At 39.3% G+C, this 17,622-nt stretch overlaps 1 protein-coding gene and 1 non-coding gene across 2 annotated transcripts; one reads left to right on the forward strand and one right to left on the reverse strand.

The window, feature by feature from the left end:
* The first annotated feature begins 451 nt into the window (after positions 1-451).
* KAZALD1 (Kazal type serine peptidase inhibitor domain 1) lies at positions 452-14,394 on the forward strand. Its single transcript, XM_032225934.1, has 4 exons — positions 452-1,028; positions 3,941-4,101; positions 13,390-13,537; positions 14,230-14,394. Exons 1-4 carry the CDS (start codon positions 479-481, stop codon positions 14,322-14,324), a joined length of 954 nt encoding a protein of 317 aa, XP_032081825.1. The 5' UTR covers positions 452-478; the 3' UTR covers positions 14,325-14,394.
* Positions 9,388-9,490, reverse strand: LOC116514483. Its single transcript, XR_004256121.1, has one exon. It is a non-coding gene; the product is annotated as a U6 spliceosomal RNA (small nuclear RNA).
* Positions 14,395-17,622: the final 3,228 nt, after the last annotated feature.

Here is a 17,622-nt window from a genome sequence, read left to right on the forward strand (position 1 = left end):
CATCACAGACATTTCTGGGTCTTATATTTGTCATTCATGTGCTGATATTGGTATGAAACCAGAGCCCCTGTGACCCTGCTCAGGAACCTGTTATGCCTCTCAGGCATAAATGACAATGGCTTTTGCTGTTGTCTCCCCATCATTTTGCAACAACCTGGATGGGAGGTGTATCTGCCTCCCTCACTGGCTGATCTAAAGACTGGAATGCTTTCTTGATAGCATCATTTCCCTGAGGGCTACTTACACTGAGAAGAGTCATTCATTCATCCTGGTCCAGAAAAATCACAAGTGGTTTAGATCATCAATGGGAGGCATTGGAAAGATTCTTCTCAAAATGTTCCAATTCAAGTATTCATTTACAGTAACTGATAGGTGAAATAATTGCTGCATCTGAATTCCTTCCCCTTTTTTGCAGGCAGTGATGTCTTCATGGTTTTGAAAAGGAGCGAGCAGTGAATGCTCTTCCATCACCACAGAGATGGTGACAAGCAAGGGTGACAAACAGGTGCCAAGTTCCAGGGAACTAGTGAGAATGTCTCAACCTGCTACCCTAGCTTCTCTACAAGTCACCTTTCTTATGCTATTTCTCTGCTGGGATGCACTTATTTCGGCACTGCCCATTGGTCCTGATTACTTGCAACGTGGCTGGCAGAGGCTTCTAGAGGAGGGGGAGAGTTGTGTGGCATGTAGATTGGAAGAATGCCCCACTCCTCGTGGTTGCCTGGCTGGAGTGGTCCTGGATGCCTGTGACTGTTGTTGGGAATGTGCAAATCTAGAGGGACAGATCTGTGACCTGGACCATACCAACCATTTCTACGGCAAATGCGGGGATCATTTAGAGTGCCGTCTTGATTCGGAAGACCTGCAACATGGAGAGGTGCCTGAGCCCCAGTGCACTTGTTTATCTAACCAAGCTCTTTGTGGCTCTGATGGCAAAACATATGCTCAGATCTGCAAGTTCCAAGAGGTGTTTAATTCCAACCCTGAGGCTAATCTCACTGTAGCTCATGAAGGACCTTGTGAATCAGGTAAGGTCCACTGTCGGTCCCCTCTTCCCCAATGCCTGTGTGAGTCCAGAAAGGACTGGTTTTAAATGTTTTGAAAATAAAATAAATGGTGAAGTAAATAATCTGACGGTTTTAAATTGGATAAGAGAGATTGGGCAAGAACAACCTGGTTTCAATAATTTTGCAATTCTCATTAGTCCCTCACCACACACACACACAAAAGCTGTTATCTAGTCCTTAACGCTGCTACCAAAGATTGAATCAGGGGTTTTGAATCATGCATTGCCATTTATCTTTCATTTATATTTCTCTACAAGGACTGTACATATTTCTTAATAGTACACAGTCAGTGTGTGTCTATTGTTTCTATGGAGAGTTGCAACCGTAAAGATTTTAAAAAGAATTTAAATAATTGAAGATAAGGAATCAGTGCTTATTGATGAATTCACCCAGGTAAAACAGTCCTCAGCATTAAGATGAACCTGAATAGCTACAATTCCACATTGACAGACTGTTGCTTTCTAGAGCTAGACAAGCCCTAACAATTGTATATAAAAATAATTGCTAGAGTTAAGGTAAGTGCTAGAAATATTTCATGTATAACAAACATTATATATTAGGGATATCAAGTGTCATCTGGCATACACATTGGTCTGCACTGATATATTGTTCCAGGAATTCATAGTATAGCAGAACTTGGTAAATCATACCAGACTAGATAGTGTTCTAGATGTCTGCTACTAAAACAGCATTTACAAATTACACATCTGATAACTGTAATGACTGCTACAAGCTAGACTTGGGGATTAGTATCCCATTTCCTCTCACCAAATGTGAAGTTACCAATGGTACAAAGTATGGACAAAATCTCATGAGATACTGAGATGACACTATTACAAAATGGTAATAAACAGGGACTAGACCTGCAAGTGATGGAGGAACTACCTCTAATTTGATCTCCTTATCGCAAGGAAAGGAGATATCCTGAAATAGAGGAATAAACTAGGATTCAAATTTAGGCTGGTTGTGGAGAAACAGAAAAGAACATGGGGAGATAAGACTGTGATACTAGAAGAAGTGCATGTTTCTAATATTTGGTCTCACAACGCTACGTTTTACATAATACAATTATAATACAATACAATAGCAGAGTTGGAAGGGACCTTGGAGGTCTTCTAGTCCAACCCCCTGCCTAGGCAGGAAACCCTATACCATTTCAGACAGATGGCTATCCAACATCTTCTTAAAGACTTCCAGTGTTGGGCATTCACAACTTCTGGAGGCAAGCTGTTCCACTGATTAATTGTTCTAACTGTCAGGAAATTTCTCCTCAGTTCTAAGTTGCTTCTCTCCTTGATTAGTTTCCACCCATTGCTTCTTGTTCTACCCTCAGGTGCCTTGGAGAATAGTTTGACCCCCTCTTCTTTGTGGCAACCCCTGAGATATTGGAACATTGCTATCATGTCTCCCCTAGTCCTTCTTTTCATTAAACTAAACATACCCAGTTCCTGCAATCGTTCTTCATATGTTTTAGTCTCCAGTGCTCTTTGTTGCTCTTCTCTGCACTCTTTCTAGAGTCTCCACATCTTTTCTACATCGTGGCGACCAGAACTGAATGCAGTATTCCAAGTGTGGCCTTACCAAGGCATTATGAAGTGGTAATAACACTTCACGTGATCTTCACGTGTTATTGGGGAAAAATGCTGAAAGATTAGAAGCTGCTTTCTAATAAAGCATAAGTTATTTGTCTAAACTGGCATCTAATATCCAACTGGCAGGGCAAGCTGAGGTAAAACTCTACCTCATTGCTACTGAACTTTGTAAAAATCAGAACAAAGCTCTGGAGGTTCCAGAGCTTGAATAAAAGTCACTCTGTATGCAGAACTTGTGCTCTACCTAACAGCCAGCTACCGTCTCTCCCCAGGCATCAGAGCTTAAAACAAGAGGAGAAGTGAGTTAGCTGGAAAGCTTAAGTCAAATCCAAGCATTTGACAACAAGGCAAGCTGATTAGCAGCTGCCACAAAGCTGTCATGTTTCCCCAGCAACAGGAGACAGCAGTAACATCCCTAGAAAGCATTTCATTTAAACGACTGCGACAAAGCCCCGGACCACCGTTTAGGGGCCAAGGGCCCTTGTTCACAGATGTGCCACGATGATGCAAATACATTCTTTATAACAGCTGCTGATGGCCTGGCAAAGCAGCACTATTTAGCTCAATCATAAAAGATTTTCCGCTGAAAGGAAACAGAGAGTATAGTGCAATAGTTCATTTATTTATTCTGTTTATATGACCATCCATCTCAAACGTATGACTCTAGGCGGTGATCAAAAAGTAAAAGATAAAATACCATAAAGGCAATAAAAAACAAATACAGCAGCTGAGATTAAGTAAAGCACAACATATTTCATCAATATAATAGGCTTAACCACACAGCGTGAGCCTCAGGCTTGGTTCCAAGCTAGGTTTTTATGGTCTTTTTGAAAGCCTATAGAGTTGGGACAAGCCTAATCTGCAGAAGAATTATATTCCAGAGGGCAAGCATTATAATAGAAAATGATTTCCTCTATGGACCCACCTGATGACTTTCCCTAGTGGATGAGACCTAGAACTTGCCTTTCCTGTTGGACCTCATGAGACAGGTGAGGAGAGACGGTCCTGAAAGTAACCTGGTCCCATGCCCTTGCCATTTTGAAAGTTTAGATGTTACAAAAAATAAATAAATAAAAATAAGACAGGTCTTGACTACAAGCTAACTATCAAAAAGTGAGAGTGATATAATCACCATAAGATTAAAGGATCTCTTAAAATATGTACTAAATGGTAACTTGAAGGAATCATCATCTCTCAAATTGAGCAGAAAAGATAATATCTTCATGGACAAATCATCTAGATATTCTTGGCTTCTCACATCTTTTTTTTGGCCTTTCCTAGAGCCCCTTATTGTATCTCCTCCTTATGATATCTGGAACACCACTGGGCAAGATGTGATCTTTGGCTGTGAGGTCTTTGCATTTCCCATGGCTTCTATTGAATGGAGGAAGGACGGTCTGGATATGCTGCTTCCTGGAGATGACCCCCACATTTCAGTTCAGGTAACCCTGAAAATCTAGTCTGCCCTTAGATGGTGGTTGTTTGTGCGTATGGGGAATATTGTCTTCCCTTTAGCTCTTTGTATATGGTCCTAAAGTGTCACTATTTTATTTAATTATTTTGTTAGATTTATTCCCACTTTCCCCCTAGAAGCTCAAGATGGCATATGTAATATTGACTTCTTTTTTGTTGTTGTTCCAACAACAACAACACTGTGGGTGAAGTTTGGCTGAGAGAGAGGGATAGGTCCAAGTCATCAACTGAGCTTCCATGAATCTCGTAGGTGAGAACTTTAATAATAACAACATCAAATTGGCTCTCAAAGTTCTTCAGATCTTCCATCCTATACCCTGCTGATTTACAACTTCTGCTTTCTTAACAAAAGATGGACTTGCTTAACATATGACAGCCAGCTTTGGAGATGCGCAGAGTTCTTCAAATAACCTTCTGTTGGGTTTTTATTTGCTTGTTTTGCTTTGTTTTGTTTTTTGGCGCTGCTAAAAATATAGTTAACCCATGAACCTGTTCCCCATTTTTCTTTTGTTTTTCTTACTGCAAGCTTTAATTACCATTTCATCTTTACTGCTTTTTCTCTTGCTGGGCACAATTATACACATTTGCATTAGCAATTGGAAATATTGTGGTGATCTGTGAATGTTCCTCACATGGATCTTCACAGAGGTTAACAAGCTTGGGAAGTCAGCCTAAAATAAAACTTAAAAGGCTGCAAAGTACTTAGTGTTACACCCTTCCATTTAGAGGGTGTGTGAGGAAATCCTAGGAATCATTTATGGAAACTAACATTTCTACTATTATATGGAATGTTTGGGTGGGGTAAAAACATATGGAAGATATTTTTGTGATAGCAGCTATCATTTAGAATAAGAGACATTTTTGTTCCTTGCATTGTTGTATCTAATTTCAACTACCCATTTAACATAAGTATAATCACACTAGTCCAAGAAAACAGATGAGGAAAATACAACTGAACAAATTAAACTGGAACCAGGAATTGCTTTCCTACAAGAAACAGCTAAAACAATGAGAAAATCTCCAGAGAGAATGTCTGCTGCTATGAGTTAATTAAAAATAGTCTGTGTGTAATGCTAGACAATATATTGCATCAGAAATGTTTAGTGGAAGAATAGATATTAAGCAATATTACCAAGGTCCTAATGCACTGCTAAATCTGTATGCAGCATGGGATTTGGAGACCATTTTTAGACAGTGGGATTTTAAGAATGTAATCCTGCCCACATTTATGTTAAGTGAAGTTTAGGGAAAAGAATGATTGTTTAGGCATATTGACTCTCCAGGCTTTACAAAAGATTTGACTTTCATATGCAAACAATTCCAGCCTATCATTATGTATTCATCATTGCCCTCATGCAATTTATTTTTTTGCATATTTGCTCTTCATGCATGTATATAAATCTTCACACTTGCAATTGTATACATGAAGTTTCCTCACTTAAAGATGTTAATCCAACAGATAGTGGGGAAAACTAAAGATGTATGAGCAATGTGACTTGGAGCTGTTATGTGAGGGTAAATAGTGTTTTCCTAATATAGTGAAGTATTTGTATTTGTATTTATTTGGTTTGTATGCCGCCCAATCTCGGAAGACTCAGGGCGGCTTACAGGTAAAAAAGGAAGGGAGGGACATACAAAGAATACAAAAAACATTAAAATTCGACAACATTCATGACTTAAGATGGGGCTGGATCAACAGCCCCAGGCCTGCCGGAACAGCCAGGTCTTGGTCGCTTTGCGGAAGGCCGGAAGGGTAGTAAGGGTCCGGATCTCAATGGGGAGATCGTTCCATAGGGCCGGAGCAGCTACAGAGAAGGCCCTCCCCCTTTAATTAAGTAATTAAAATGTTGGGTGTGGATCATATGGGGCACTCTCTTGTATTTCTGTAGGGAAGATATTCTAAAATCCCTTTAGTTGAATGTGTGTGCCCATTTGAACTAAAACTGGATTACTGTAATGCGCTCTACTTGGGGCTGCCTCTGAAAAATGTTCGGAAACTGCAATTAGTCCAGAATGCAGTCGCGTGAGCGATATTGGGTGTGCCAAGGTACACCCATATCACACCTATCCTCCGCGAGCTGCACTGGCTTCCCATTGGTCTCCGAGCACGATTCAAGGTGCTGGTTATCACCTTTAAAGCCCTACATGGCCTAGGACCTGGGTACCTACGGGACCGTCTTCTGCCACATACCTCCCTCAGACCAATAAGATTGCACAGGATGGACCTTCTCTGGGTACCTTCAGCGGGACAATGCTGGCTGGCGACGCCTAGGAGTAGGGCCTTCTCTGTTGCCGCTCCGGCTCTATGGAATGAGCTGTCCCCGGAGATCCGGTCCCTACCCACTCTCATGGCCTTTCGCAAAGCCATTAAAACCTGGCTTTTCCAGCAGGCCTGGAGCTGTTGACCCCTTGATTGTGGTCCAGCCCTGTCTGATTGGGTGTCTGTTCTGTTCCTTTTTAACTTGTTGTGTCCCATTGTTTTAATAATTCTTTTTAATTCTTTTTTCATTTCTGTAAGCCGCCCGGAGTCCTCCGGGATTGGGCGGCATAGAAATTCAATAAATGAAATGAAATGAAACTTACTAGCATTATTTTATAGGGATTGCCATACAAGTATGCCATGGAGTAGTAGTATGCCATGCCAATGCCCAGGCAGAATAGATGGGTTTTATGTCAGGCTGTTACTTTATGAGATGAAACATCTTATTCTCCACATAGTAGCCAGATTTTGTATAGCTGCCGGGGAAAAAGGCTGATTGTGCCATTCTATTGACTCATGTTTTCATGTTAAATCTGACTCATTCAGCAAGTCAAAGACTTTAACTTTTGCAAACAGGAGTTTGCTGGTGGAATTTGACAGAAGAGTTTCTAACAAATTTTCTCTGGAGACTGAAAGTTTGTACTTTAGCTAATCTGAGAACCAAAAACAGGTGGAAATACAAGCCTTTCTCCTAGTGCTGCTCCACCCCAACCCCCTTCCCAAAGATGAGTGGATAGAAATCTGTAGTTATGTCCTGGAGCTTGTGGCATATTTGTGTACCTACCTGAGAGAATCTTGACCTACATATTCACAGCAGGTCCAAGCTTCTTGTATACTTCTCGAAGAAAAAGTGAAGATTGGAGCAATAAGGAGGCGCTTCAGCTGATGAGGAAGAATTTATCAGATCATAGTAAAGTGTTCTGACCCCCTCCTCCGTCCAGTAACGAATACCGAGACAAACTTAACTGGAATGTACTTTAATAGCAAGAAACCAAAACCTTGGTGGCTGAAAGCCAAGCATGACAAACAAATAAGGACCTTGGCAGCAACTCTGACAAACCTTGGCAGCAATCCAGCCTGCCAAGCTAGTTACAAAAGTTCTCCAACTTTTAGTCAATGCATTGACTTCTGCAAGAGGGGCGTGCGCACAAGCAGTCTTTTTATAGTCTGGAGAGGAGCCTAATGACCACCAGCTGAGTGCAATTACCTCCTGTACTTGTGCAACTGTTTCTGACGCCTATTAGCTCTTTGGTGCTGGGCATTCAGGAACAACTCACTACTGGTGTCCGGATCACTCTCCCTTGTCTCCTCCCCACTGGTCCAAGGCTCAGGCGCCTCCTGGTGGCCAACCAGCCTCTCTGTGCTCTGCTCAGAGTCGGAACTCTGTCCAGGGTCCTCCACATCCTCCAGAGCCAACTTATAGGGCCCCTCGCTGTCAGAGTCTGGTGGCAGCTCCAACGGCTCCTGCTGGGCCATAACAGTAAAGAAACACTACAATGGAAACTGATAGTAGAATCAATGCTCTGTAAGGAAGAAACTCAAATAAAGATGCCATCATAGCATTGTTTCAAGATCCTTCCTCAGATGATGAATCATTTCCAGAAATCTACGGTATGTTGCCAGGCACCATGGAACCTGAGTTACCACTGACCTCAACTTTCTTAAAATGAACACTACAATTTTGTCCCAAATCTGGAACTTCCTCTATGTAGCCTCAAATAGTCCAGCAGTTGAAAAGTGAACAACAATGGGCAGAGAGAATAGAAGTGCTGAACTTCACAAAGAACAGCAAGACTTTGCAAGATTACTCAGGAGAAATCTGCTAGGGGAAACCAAAGTTGCTGTGGGTCAAAACAGGATCAGAAGCAGCTGCTATCTAAAGATCATCATGGATTTATATCACAGAATAATACTATTCTGGGGTGACTCCATGAAATTCCTACTGCAGTCTCCTCCCTGTCAGGTTTTTTTTCCTGGAAATTTGACTTAGTTTAGTTTGGATTCATAACTTGGCTGTTGTTTTTCCCCTAGTGCATAGTTTGCATGTAAGATAGCCTTCGCATGTATAATTTTGGACTGGATTAATTACCTTGAGATAAGCCCAACATATTTATTGCTATCGAAGCAGATAGTTGTAGCCATAGCCATAGCCATTTGTGAAGCCTTGATAGGAATAAGCCTAGTAAGTGAAAATAATCAAGAGAATCAAGAAACAAAAGTACATAAAGATATTGTGCATCATGTACTCAGAAATAGTTTTCAGACCTTTGTGGCTGCAATGGGCTCAGATAATTCAGAAGAAGAGATGCTGCAGGATGGAAGACAATAAATCCCTAAAAGGCAGAGGGGGGATGCAACTGTGACAAAGAAGAGCGATGGTAATTGGTAATTCTCTACTATGAAGAAGTGAAGCACGTGTATATTTCCCAGACACATCTGCTTGTGAGGAGTACTAATTGCTAGGAGCAATCCTTAAGGATCTGGAAATAGCAATAGCAATAGCACTTAGACTTATATACTACTTAGAGAGGGCTGTAGAAGCAGAGTCAGAATATTGCCCCCCCAAAATCTGGGTCCTCATTTTACTCACCTCAAAAGGATGGAAGGCTGAGTCTTCCATCCTTTTGGAACGATCTCCCCGTGGAGATTCGTACCCTCACCACCATCCAGACCTTTCGCACAGCCCTCAAGATCTGGCTATCCCGTCAGGCTGGGGATAAAGATCGTAATCCGTCCCCACCCGAATGATGAATGAATGTTGTGTTCTATTTTAATTTATGTATTGTTTATGTCTTATTGTTTTGTATTCCCCTCCCTATAAATTGTAAGCCGCCCTGAGTCCCCTCAGGGAAAAGGGCGGCCTATAAATAATAAACCTAAACCTAAACCTAAACCTGAGTCAACCTTGAGATTTGAACTGCCGAACCACACCTAGTAGTCAGTTGAAGCAGCCTGCAGTACTGCACTCTAACCACTGCACCACCTCGGCTCTTCTAAAAATATGGAATGCTTCACGAATTTGGGTGTCATCTTTGTGCAGAAGCCATGCTAATCTTCTCTGTATCGTTCCAATTTTAATATAGGTGCTGCCAAAGCAAAACAACATCCTAAGCTTATCAGATCAAACTATTATTGGCCCCTGCTGATACCTATAGCGTAGGCCAAAACACCATAAACTTCAGCAATCTTAGAAAAAAGTCAAGACCTTTGGGGGCTCAGGCAGCATTCGCATCCATCATTCATGCAAGTGGACCAAACATCCTTTCTTACAGATCATTCACTGCAGTGGTGGGTTGCAGGCGGTACACCCCAGTACGTGCATACTGGTGCCTGCCGGAACAGTGCTTTGGAGGGCCTGCCTGCCCATCCTCTTTCCTTACCTGTATTTGAAGGAAACGGGCCATCTGTGCACGTGCATGCAGCGTACAGCACCTGCATGACGCTCCGCCGAGCAGCTGGAGTGTCACAGGCGGTGGGTCCACAAGACTGAGTGGAATCAAACATATGTTTTGGTTCTCATAAAAATGGATTTTAATGTGAGCTAATATATCTAGAATTTCATGGTAGGAAAATCTTGTGGAAAACTGAACATGAATCAACAAGGAAAATGCAGCTTGGTTCCATTTTATTGTGTTTTGATCATATTTCATTTCCTACTGTGTCCAAATCTGGGCATCACACTTTAAGGAGGATTCGGAGAAACAGGAACAAACTTAGAAAGGCAGCAAGGATGATTAGATATTACAAATAAAGCCTATAAAATGAGATTGAAGGTGCTAGACGTAAGAAGAGAAAATAGATTGGAGGATAGCATTCTTTAAATATCTGATAGGAAATCACACTGAAAAGGGCAATACCTTTTCTTTATTACTTCAATACATGGAATGATGAATTTAAGTTAGAGAAAAATAGATTCCAACTGAATTCTAAGAAAAAAATCTTTTTTTTTTACAATCAAACCAATTACCCAGTGAAATTGGCTCCCCTTCATTCTAAATGGTCAAACCAAGATTTAGTAGCAATTCATCAAGGCTGCTTTAATTTGGAAGTAAGCCCTAAGCACTGGATGAGACAAAGACCTAGTTGCCCTTTTCCAATTCCATGCTTCTCCCAAAGGCTGAATTTGGCCCAGTCACTCCATTTTAAAGAAGTTAGTTTTACAGGATTGTTGCTGTGGAGATTACATGATGATAGACTGAATTCCTTCAGAAAATGTGGGCTATAAATCCACCAAGTAAACTACAAATGTTGAACTGTCTGATCAGTCTAATAGTACTTCACAATATAATATATCTGCAAAATATTAAGAGATAGATGAGATTTGTAGCAATTTGGAGTGCAATTATCAAACTTTTGGTACACAGTACATAGCTATGTGTATGTGCTCTCTTTCCCCCTGATTCTGTAAAAAAAAAAAATCTTTCCCTTCTGGTTCAGTCCTGCCAATACATTACACATTTTAGAATCTGTTTCAATTTTGCAGTGCTGTTAGATAACTAAATGGCTATTCCAAGACAGTTTTTTTTAATCTGTCAATTGATTATGCAACATCTTTTTTATTTTGGGTGCAATTCACTATTCTGATCTGACAGTGAAAGGAAAAATCTGGATGTAGGCATTTACACAGAGACATTGATTCCGTGTATCCTGTTTATACAGAAAAGACTAAGAAATGAAGACAGTAACTTCCAAACTTCCTCATTTAGGCTTTAAAAGAAGAAAGGGAACATATACTGCTGCTAGTTCCATCTGCAAATAATTTAGATTATTTTCCATTATGGAAAGAACAGCAACATACATTGGTATTTTACATCAGTCTGAAATGTCTAGAACATGCCCAAGTACAAAATACATATGCATTTTATGTGCACATAGGATTAAATGCATGCTTTTTTTAAAAAAAGCCCTTAAGTTCCATATACATTATGTATGTAATCATACACCTACAATGTGCTTTGGAATCAGGCTACAGAAAGAGTCAAAAATAGGATGGAATCCAACACTTTCCAAATATATATGGAGATGATGGGATCAGCTGTTTTCCCTAACCAGTGGGAATGTGAAAAGAGACCAGAGCTGAAAACGGTAAAAAGACAAATTTCAAAGTGCAATGTTAAATATATATCCATGAATTTAATAGTTAAACATTTTTGCCTGCCTTTGCACCAATCTGCCCCTGAGATTCAGATGGACCCAATTCACTTAGTTTAGACAAAATCTTTAAAAACTTGGCTTTTACTCCAAGTTTAGTCTAAAATGATAGATGAATCCATCTTCTCGAAGATGGAGTATATATGATAAGTGCAATATGTTATCTGATGTGTTGGTAATCAAATTCATTACTTTTGTTGATATAAGGTTTTTTTAAACTTGCAATAATATTTGGAGATGTTTTATTTGATGTACACTGCACAAAGTTGCAGTTACACAAAGTTAGGTGACTATATAAATCTTCTAAATGCTGTGTAGTATGATGATGGAGACTTTCTCAGATAAAATGCTCAGCATAATAGTCCTGCCAAAAGACAGATAACATGTTTGATGTTCTAGATTTGCAGCTTTTCAAACTCAGGAAAATGCCAAATGTATTTTTTTAGATATACTAATTAAATTCATGTATTTGCATGAATGAGTAGATGTGATTGTATAAAACAATATGATTCAGGGAGTTGTGCTGAAGCCAACACTTAATCCTACATGAGTTATATTTTTAGAATATTAAGCAATAAACTTTATGTTACATGTGGACTATATCTCTAGCTTTCTGTGAAAATTCACATATACATGATTACTTTTTCATGTGTAACAAAAGAATAACATAAACAAGCAATGTTATAAAGAAACAAAAGAAGATGAACCAAAAATAAAGCATGGGAAAAGTAAAGGAAAACATTTAACTTATTATATGAATTTAGATCTGGGCAACTGGCAAGTAATTTGCATTTATTGTTTTATCTTTTGCCATGTATGTGTCACTCCAATTCAGAAACTCTGAGTAGTTTATAATAATCAAATACAAAGTAGGATAAAAGCAATAGAAAGAAAGTCAATCTAGCTCATAACCACCAGCCCAGTGGATCTGCAAATTGGATAATCTTTCATCAAACCACTCCAGAAGGGGTGTCTTTTTACAATTCTTCATAGCTAATGAGGAGGGAGTGTTTTCATAGCTGATGTAGGCTGTTCTAGATGAGAAGGGTTATCACTAAAAAAAAATTGCCAAAGGGTTCCTGCATTGGAGGAGGGATTCTCAGCAAGCCTTTGCTTTGTAATCTCATCAGTTGAGCAAATTCCACCCAGAGCAGAGGGTTTCACAAATATCCAGATCCTAAGCAAATGGAATTAATTCAACAAAATGCTTTTTAAATATACTGGATCCCTCAGAAGAAGGTGTAGAGTAAGGATTTTTTTTAATTTCTATATGTTGGAAATATGGTTTGGGCCTGCTTTACAGTATCACTGTGTTGCTTTAAAGTTAATAAAGAATTAAATAGAATGCTCAGAAAAGAAATGAGTCGAAGATGTTGAATACAAATGATTGTGTATGTATGAAAAAATGGGAAGTTTGGATTTGCCACGCATGGGCAGCGGTTAAGAGTAGCGCATGATTCTAGTATATCAAAATCAAAGATGGAAGATATCCCTACATTTTCTACCGACTATGAGGAAATGAATCAACATGATTCTGCATAGTGAAGTTTTAATTTGTTGTTTGAACATTGACACCATGTGATTATTCTATTATGTATTTATCTTCTATACCAGAGCCAATGCAGAGTAGTCATAGCCATTTTACCCATGGAAGCTCAATGGGTGACTTAAGCCTAATTTCTCTCAATCTAACCTATCTGTCAAAATTGTGTTATAGTCATGGATAAAAACGGCAGAAGAGTTATCAATAAACCCCAGAAAAAAGTTTTTAAAAAGGTTTTTCCCCAATGGAATCATACAACATACAGAGAGAGATTTAAAATTTGTCTTATGTAATTGGCTGTAGTTTAGGGGAGGTCCTCAGAAGTATGAGGTAACCAGCTGGCTTCAAATCCAAGCTGTGCGGTCGACTGATGAAGGAACGTATCATTGTTACGCAAGAAACAGTGTTGGGCAAGTGGCAGCTCCTGCCAGCCTTATGGTCCTTACTCCTGGTAAGTAGAAATTAGCCTTAAGTCATTTCTTTAGCAAACCTGTTTGTCTCAATAGTTGGTTTTCTCTTGCGTCCACCAGTACCCACATGTGTCTTCTGTATTCCAGAAACTGTTAATGTCTATCTAGCCATTAGTTCCTATTTTATATATCTTGTGAAAGCATAGAGATTGAATTTAGAAATTTGGAAATATGGAAATTCCTTTCCAATTTCACCAAGTAAATTATTTATTTTCTGTGCCCCATAAAATGCTGTTGATATAAAAATATAAATGCTGTTTTGTAAAGAAAGGGAATTGTGTTTCTTCTTTGCATTTCAAACGGCACTTTGTAAATGCATGGCATTGCCATCAAAATAGCAGCCTTTGTCCCATTGTTAGCAAAAGGGTAGATGACTTCCTCCAGATGTTTTGGAGTTCAGCTACTATCAGATCCACTAGCTTGGTCACTGAAATTATCTGAAACATCTATAACCAATATGCTAATTGCCTGACAAATAGTAGTTTGACAGTTACAACTATGCTGATAGATTGTAAAATTCATAGGCAGTCCCCATTATCCAGTTAACAAGACTTATTATACATTATAATTCAGAAATGTAATTATTTTAGTCAACAATTATTAAGCAGTAGATAAAGGAGGACAGTAACGCATTTCAGATGGTAACCATATGCTTTGTGTCTTATATTTGCAGATCAACTGAACTTAACCTCACTGGCTCTGCCCAAGGGGCCCAACCTGGGATCAAATGATGACTGGGGGAGTGATGAATTGTATGATTATTACTGAGAAGGGCATATAGAGGGCAGCACTCATAATGCAGGGTTATTTGTATTCTTTCCCATTTGAACATTTATTTCATCATCAACTGGTGCCCCAGTTCCTTAGAATAATAATGAATATGGAAACTCTTGGGTGAATTTAAGGAAGCCAAAATATTTTTTTCTATTGAGAACTTTAGTATAAGTTAATTCTGGGTAGACAAAATAAATATACTTAATTGTATGACCAATCCCTGGATGACAAGTACATCAAAGCAAGTAGAAGAGAAGAAGTGATTGTATTTAACTGATGCAAATCAAATGGACATTAAAAAGGACTTTGATTAGCTTCTGGGGGAGTATAATTTCATTGATTTGATGCATCACATTCACAATTATTCCTTTTTAGTATAGTCTTTATTGTCATTGTACATCATGTATACAATGAAATTGGTTAATTTTCTAATTGCCTTTTCTAGATTAGACTACATTGATATATATAATTCAAGTAGCAGAGATCTTGGAGGAAAAAAAAGAAGCCTTTTCCTTTTAATGGGAAACCTAAGAGTTCAGCCTAAGAACTAAAATCTCTAGCAAAATTCAGTTTAACTGCCTGTCTGGTACATAAAAGAATTTAAAGGAGGAAAGATTAGATCAGCAGGGAAGAAAACTGCTGAACAAGTTTGGGAACAGCTTTTAAAATGGAAGCCAGATTTCAAAGGTTGCCAAAACACATACTGCATGTAAACTGGATAAGGCGTGCAGGATATTATTTGGCGAGGCCTATGTTGTCACAGCTTTAGGTTTCCTCGTTGCAGAAAGGAGAATGAATATCAATTAAAAAGTGCTGATCAAAGAGACCGCAACTGGAGTCCTCCAAAAATAGTAATACTGGTCAGTGTCTCTATTGTGAATTTAACTATTCTTCAGCTTCACTGCTAACTGTAATTCATAGTATATGCCACCTTTGTTTTTCAAGTTTTTCTTTTCTTTTAAAGCCCAAAAGTCTATATTTACATACAATGTATGAAAAAAAAATCCTGTCTCAAGGTAGTTTGTTTCAGTTGTGAAATCTGGTATTACATTCAGAAAAGCCTAAAATGAAATGAGCATGAATGGCTCAATTTCAATTAGGACCTAAATATATCTGATCATGATGACCCACACAAAGCTATAAATGGTGAAGCAGTGAATGTAGCATTTGAGCATTGGAATTTAAGCTATGACAGCTGCATTGATCTGTTCAGCCATAAAATAAGTAGGTGCAGTTGAGTTAGTTATTCTGTCTAATCTACCTTATTTTTTGTATTGCTGGCAGAATTAAAACAGGCAGGACGTGTGGGCCAATTACCTTCCCTTATACATTACTAGAATGGCTAAAATTCATAAAAATAATAACTAATGTGTGCTCAACAAAACAGCACATTTGGATGTTCATCTTGGTCTCTATCTGTCCTACTCAAAAAGTCCTGTTCCCTCAATTCTGGATGCTTCTTCCCCCATGTTATTTTCTCTATGTATGAACTCACCTAATTCACAAGACCAAAGACAGTTTACAAACAATAAATAATAGCTACAAATAATATTCCAATTATACAAGCTAAAACCATCGCATTATGATTCTGACCCAAAGACCCTGCAAAACAAAAAGTTCTTAAATGCCTTCTTATGGGTTGCAAACTTAGGAACTTCATAGACATTAGAAGTCCAGGTATTCCAAAGTAAGGGGTAGCCACCAAAAGGATATTGATACAAACATGCATGTACACACACCAGTATCTTTGTCAGGGTTCCAAATAACATCCAAAAGTAAATGGCTACTCCTAAACACCGGAGTCCAAGGCAAAGGATTCCTCAAAGTTCCAATTTATTAAGAGAGTCATGTTGGCACATCTGGGAAAACCTGAATCTGAAAGCTTCCAGGTTTTCCCACCCAGTTGTAAGTTCAAGATCCTACCCCTACACCCACAAGTCCATCACATGGTCCAATCTTCCACTGCCACGCTGGCAGCTTCCACCCATCCAGTTCCAGCCAGGATGACCTTGGTTTTCTAGAAAGAATTTTGTTATGGCTACATATCTCCCAACTCCATATAATCCCCCCTCCCATTTCCCCACAATAGAAAAATGCATAGTAAAATAATAGAAAGTGTGGCAGGCCTGAGGTCCAAAAGAAAAGATGGCTTGCAAGCCTGACACTCTTCATGAGAAAGAGACCTGTAGCATCTCCTCCTGAAAGCATGCATGGGACAGGTCATGATCTTTGGGAGATGGTAATACTCTAAGTATTCAGTGGCCAAGCCATGTAGGGCTTTATTGAATGCAGAAGCAAACTGGTAAACATGCAAATATTAGAATTGGTGTATCCCTCCTAAATCCCTTAATACTTTTTAGCAGATGTACCATGACATTCTGGACCAAGTGTAGCTTTTGGATTTTCTGCAGAGTGGTTTCATATAGAGTAGGAATGGGTTTCTGTACAGGTTTGCTTCATCCCTGCGCATGCCACACGTTGCTCGTGCATGTGCAGTTGACTAATTTATTCTGCGCATGAGCAGAAACATGCTGGCAACAGCAGAAGAGACAAGGGAACCGTTCAGAGGGGCATGACCAGCCTGGGTCACTTCTGGTTCTGCAACCCAGGCCAAATCACCAGCTGAAATTGGGCAAAAGCATCCTTGGCTGTAGCATCTATCTGTTCCTCTAGCAAAAGCCTTGAATCCAGAACACCCACCACTATATCTAGGAACCTGCTTCTTCAAGAGAAGTGCAATCCTATTGACAGCCAATGGTAAAACAAAAATTGAGCTACGTAGTTCAAGTATTGAAAACAGCAACTCTGTCTTGCTAGGATTTATTTTGAATTTTGGCTCATTCATATTATCATAATCTTCAGGCATCAGGCCAGGATTTTGATTGGAACCACAACCTAGCCTGGACATGCAATTACTGCTCAGTATCATTAGCACAAATATTATATTTCACATAAACATATATAACCCCCCCCCCCCATTGATTAATATAGATGCTAAGTAATACCCGAGAAGAACAAAATCCAGACACTTCACATTGGAGCAAGTACAGGTACCCTGATCGTTGTACCTCTATGCACAGAAATGGAAATTGCCCACTAGGGAAAGAACAGAAAAACTGGGAAACAGTGCCTCCAATCCCCAATCTGGTAAGCAGGGATCCTATCTACAGGCACTAGGATATGCCTAGTTACGTCCTTCCTTTCAATAAACTCAAAATAATCCCCAGATAGTCTTGCAAATTGTCATCTGAATCATCTCATTAAAGATATATCCAAATCCAAAAAATTGTAT

Source organism: Thamnophis elegans, chromosome 10 (assembly GCF_009769535.1).
Source record: "Thamnophis elegans isolate rThaEle1 chromosome 10, rThaEle1.pri, whole genome shotgun sequence".
Lineage (NCBI taxonomy): Eukaryota > Metazoa > Chordata > Lepidosauria > Squamata > Colubridae > Thamnophis > Thamnophis elegans.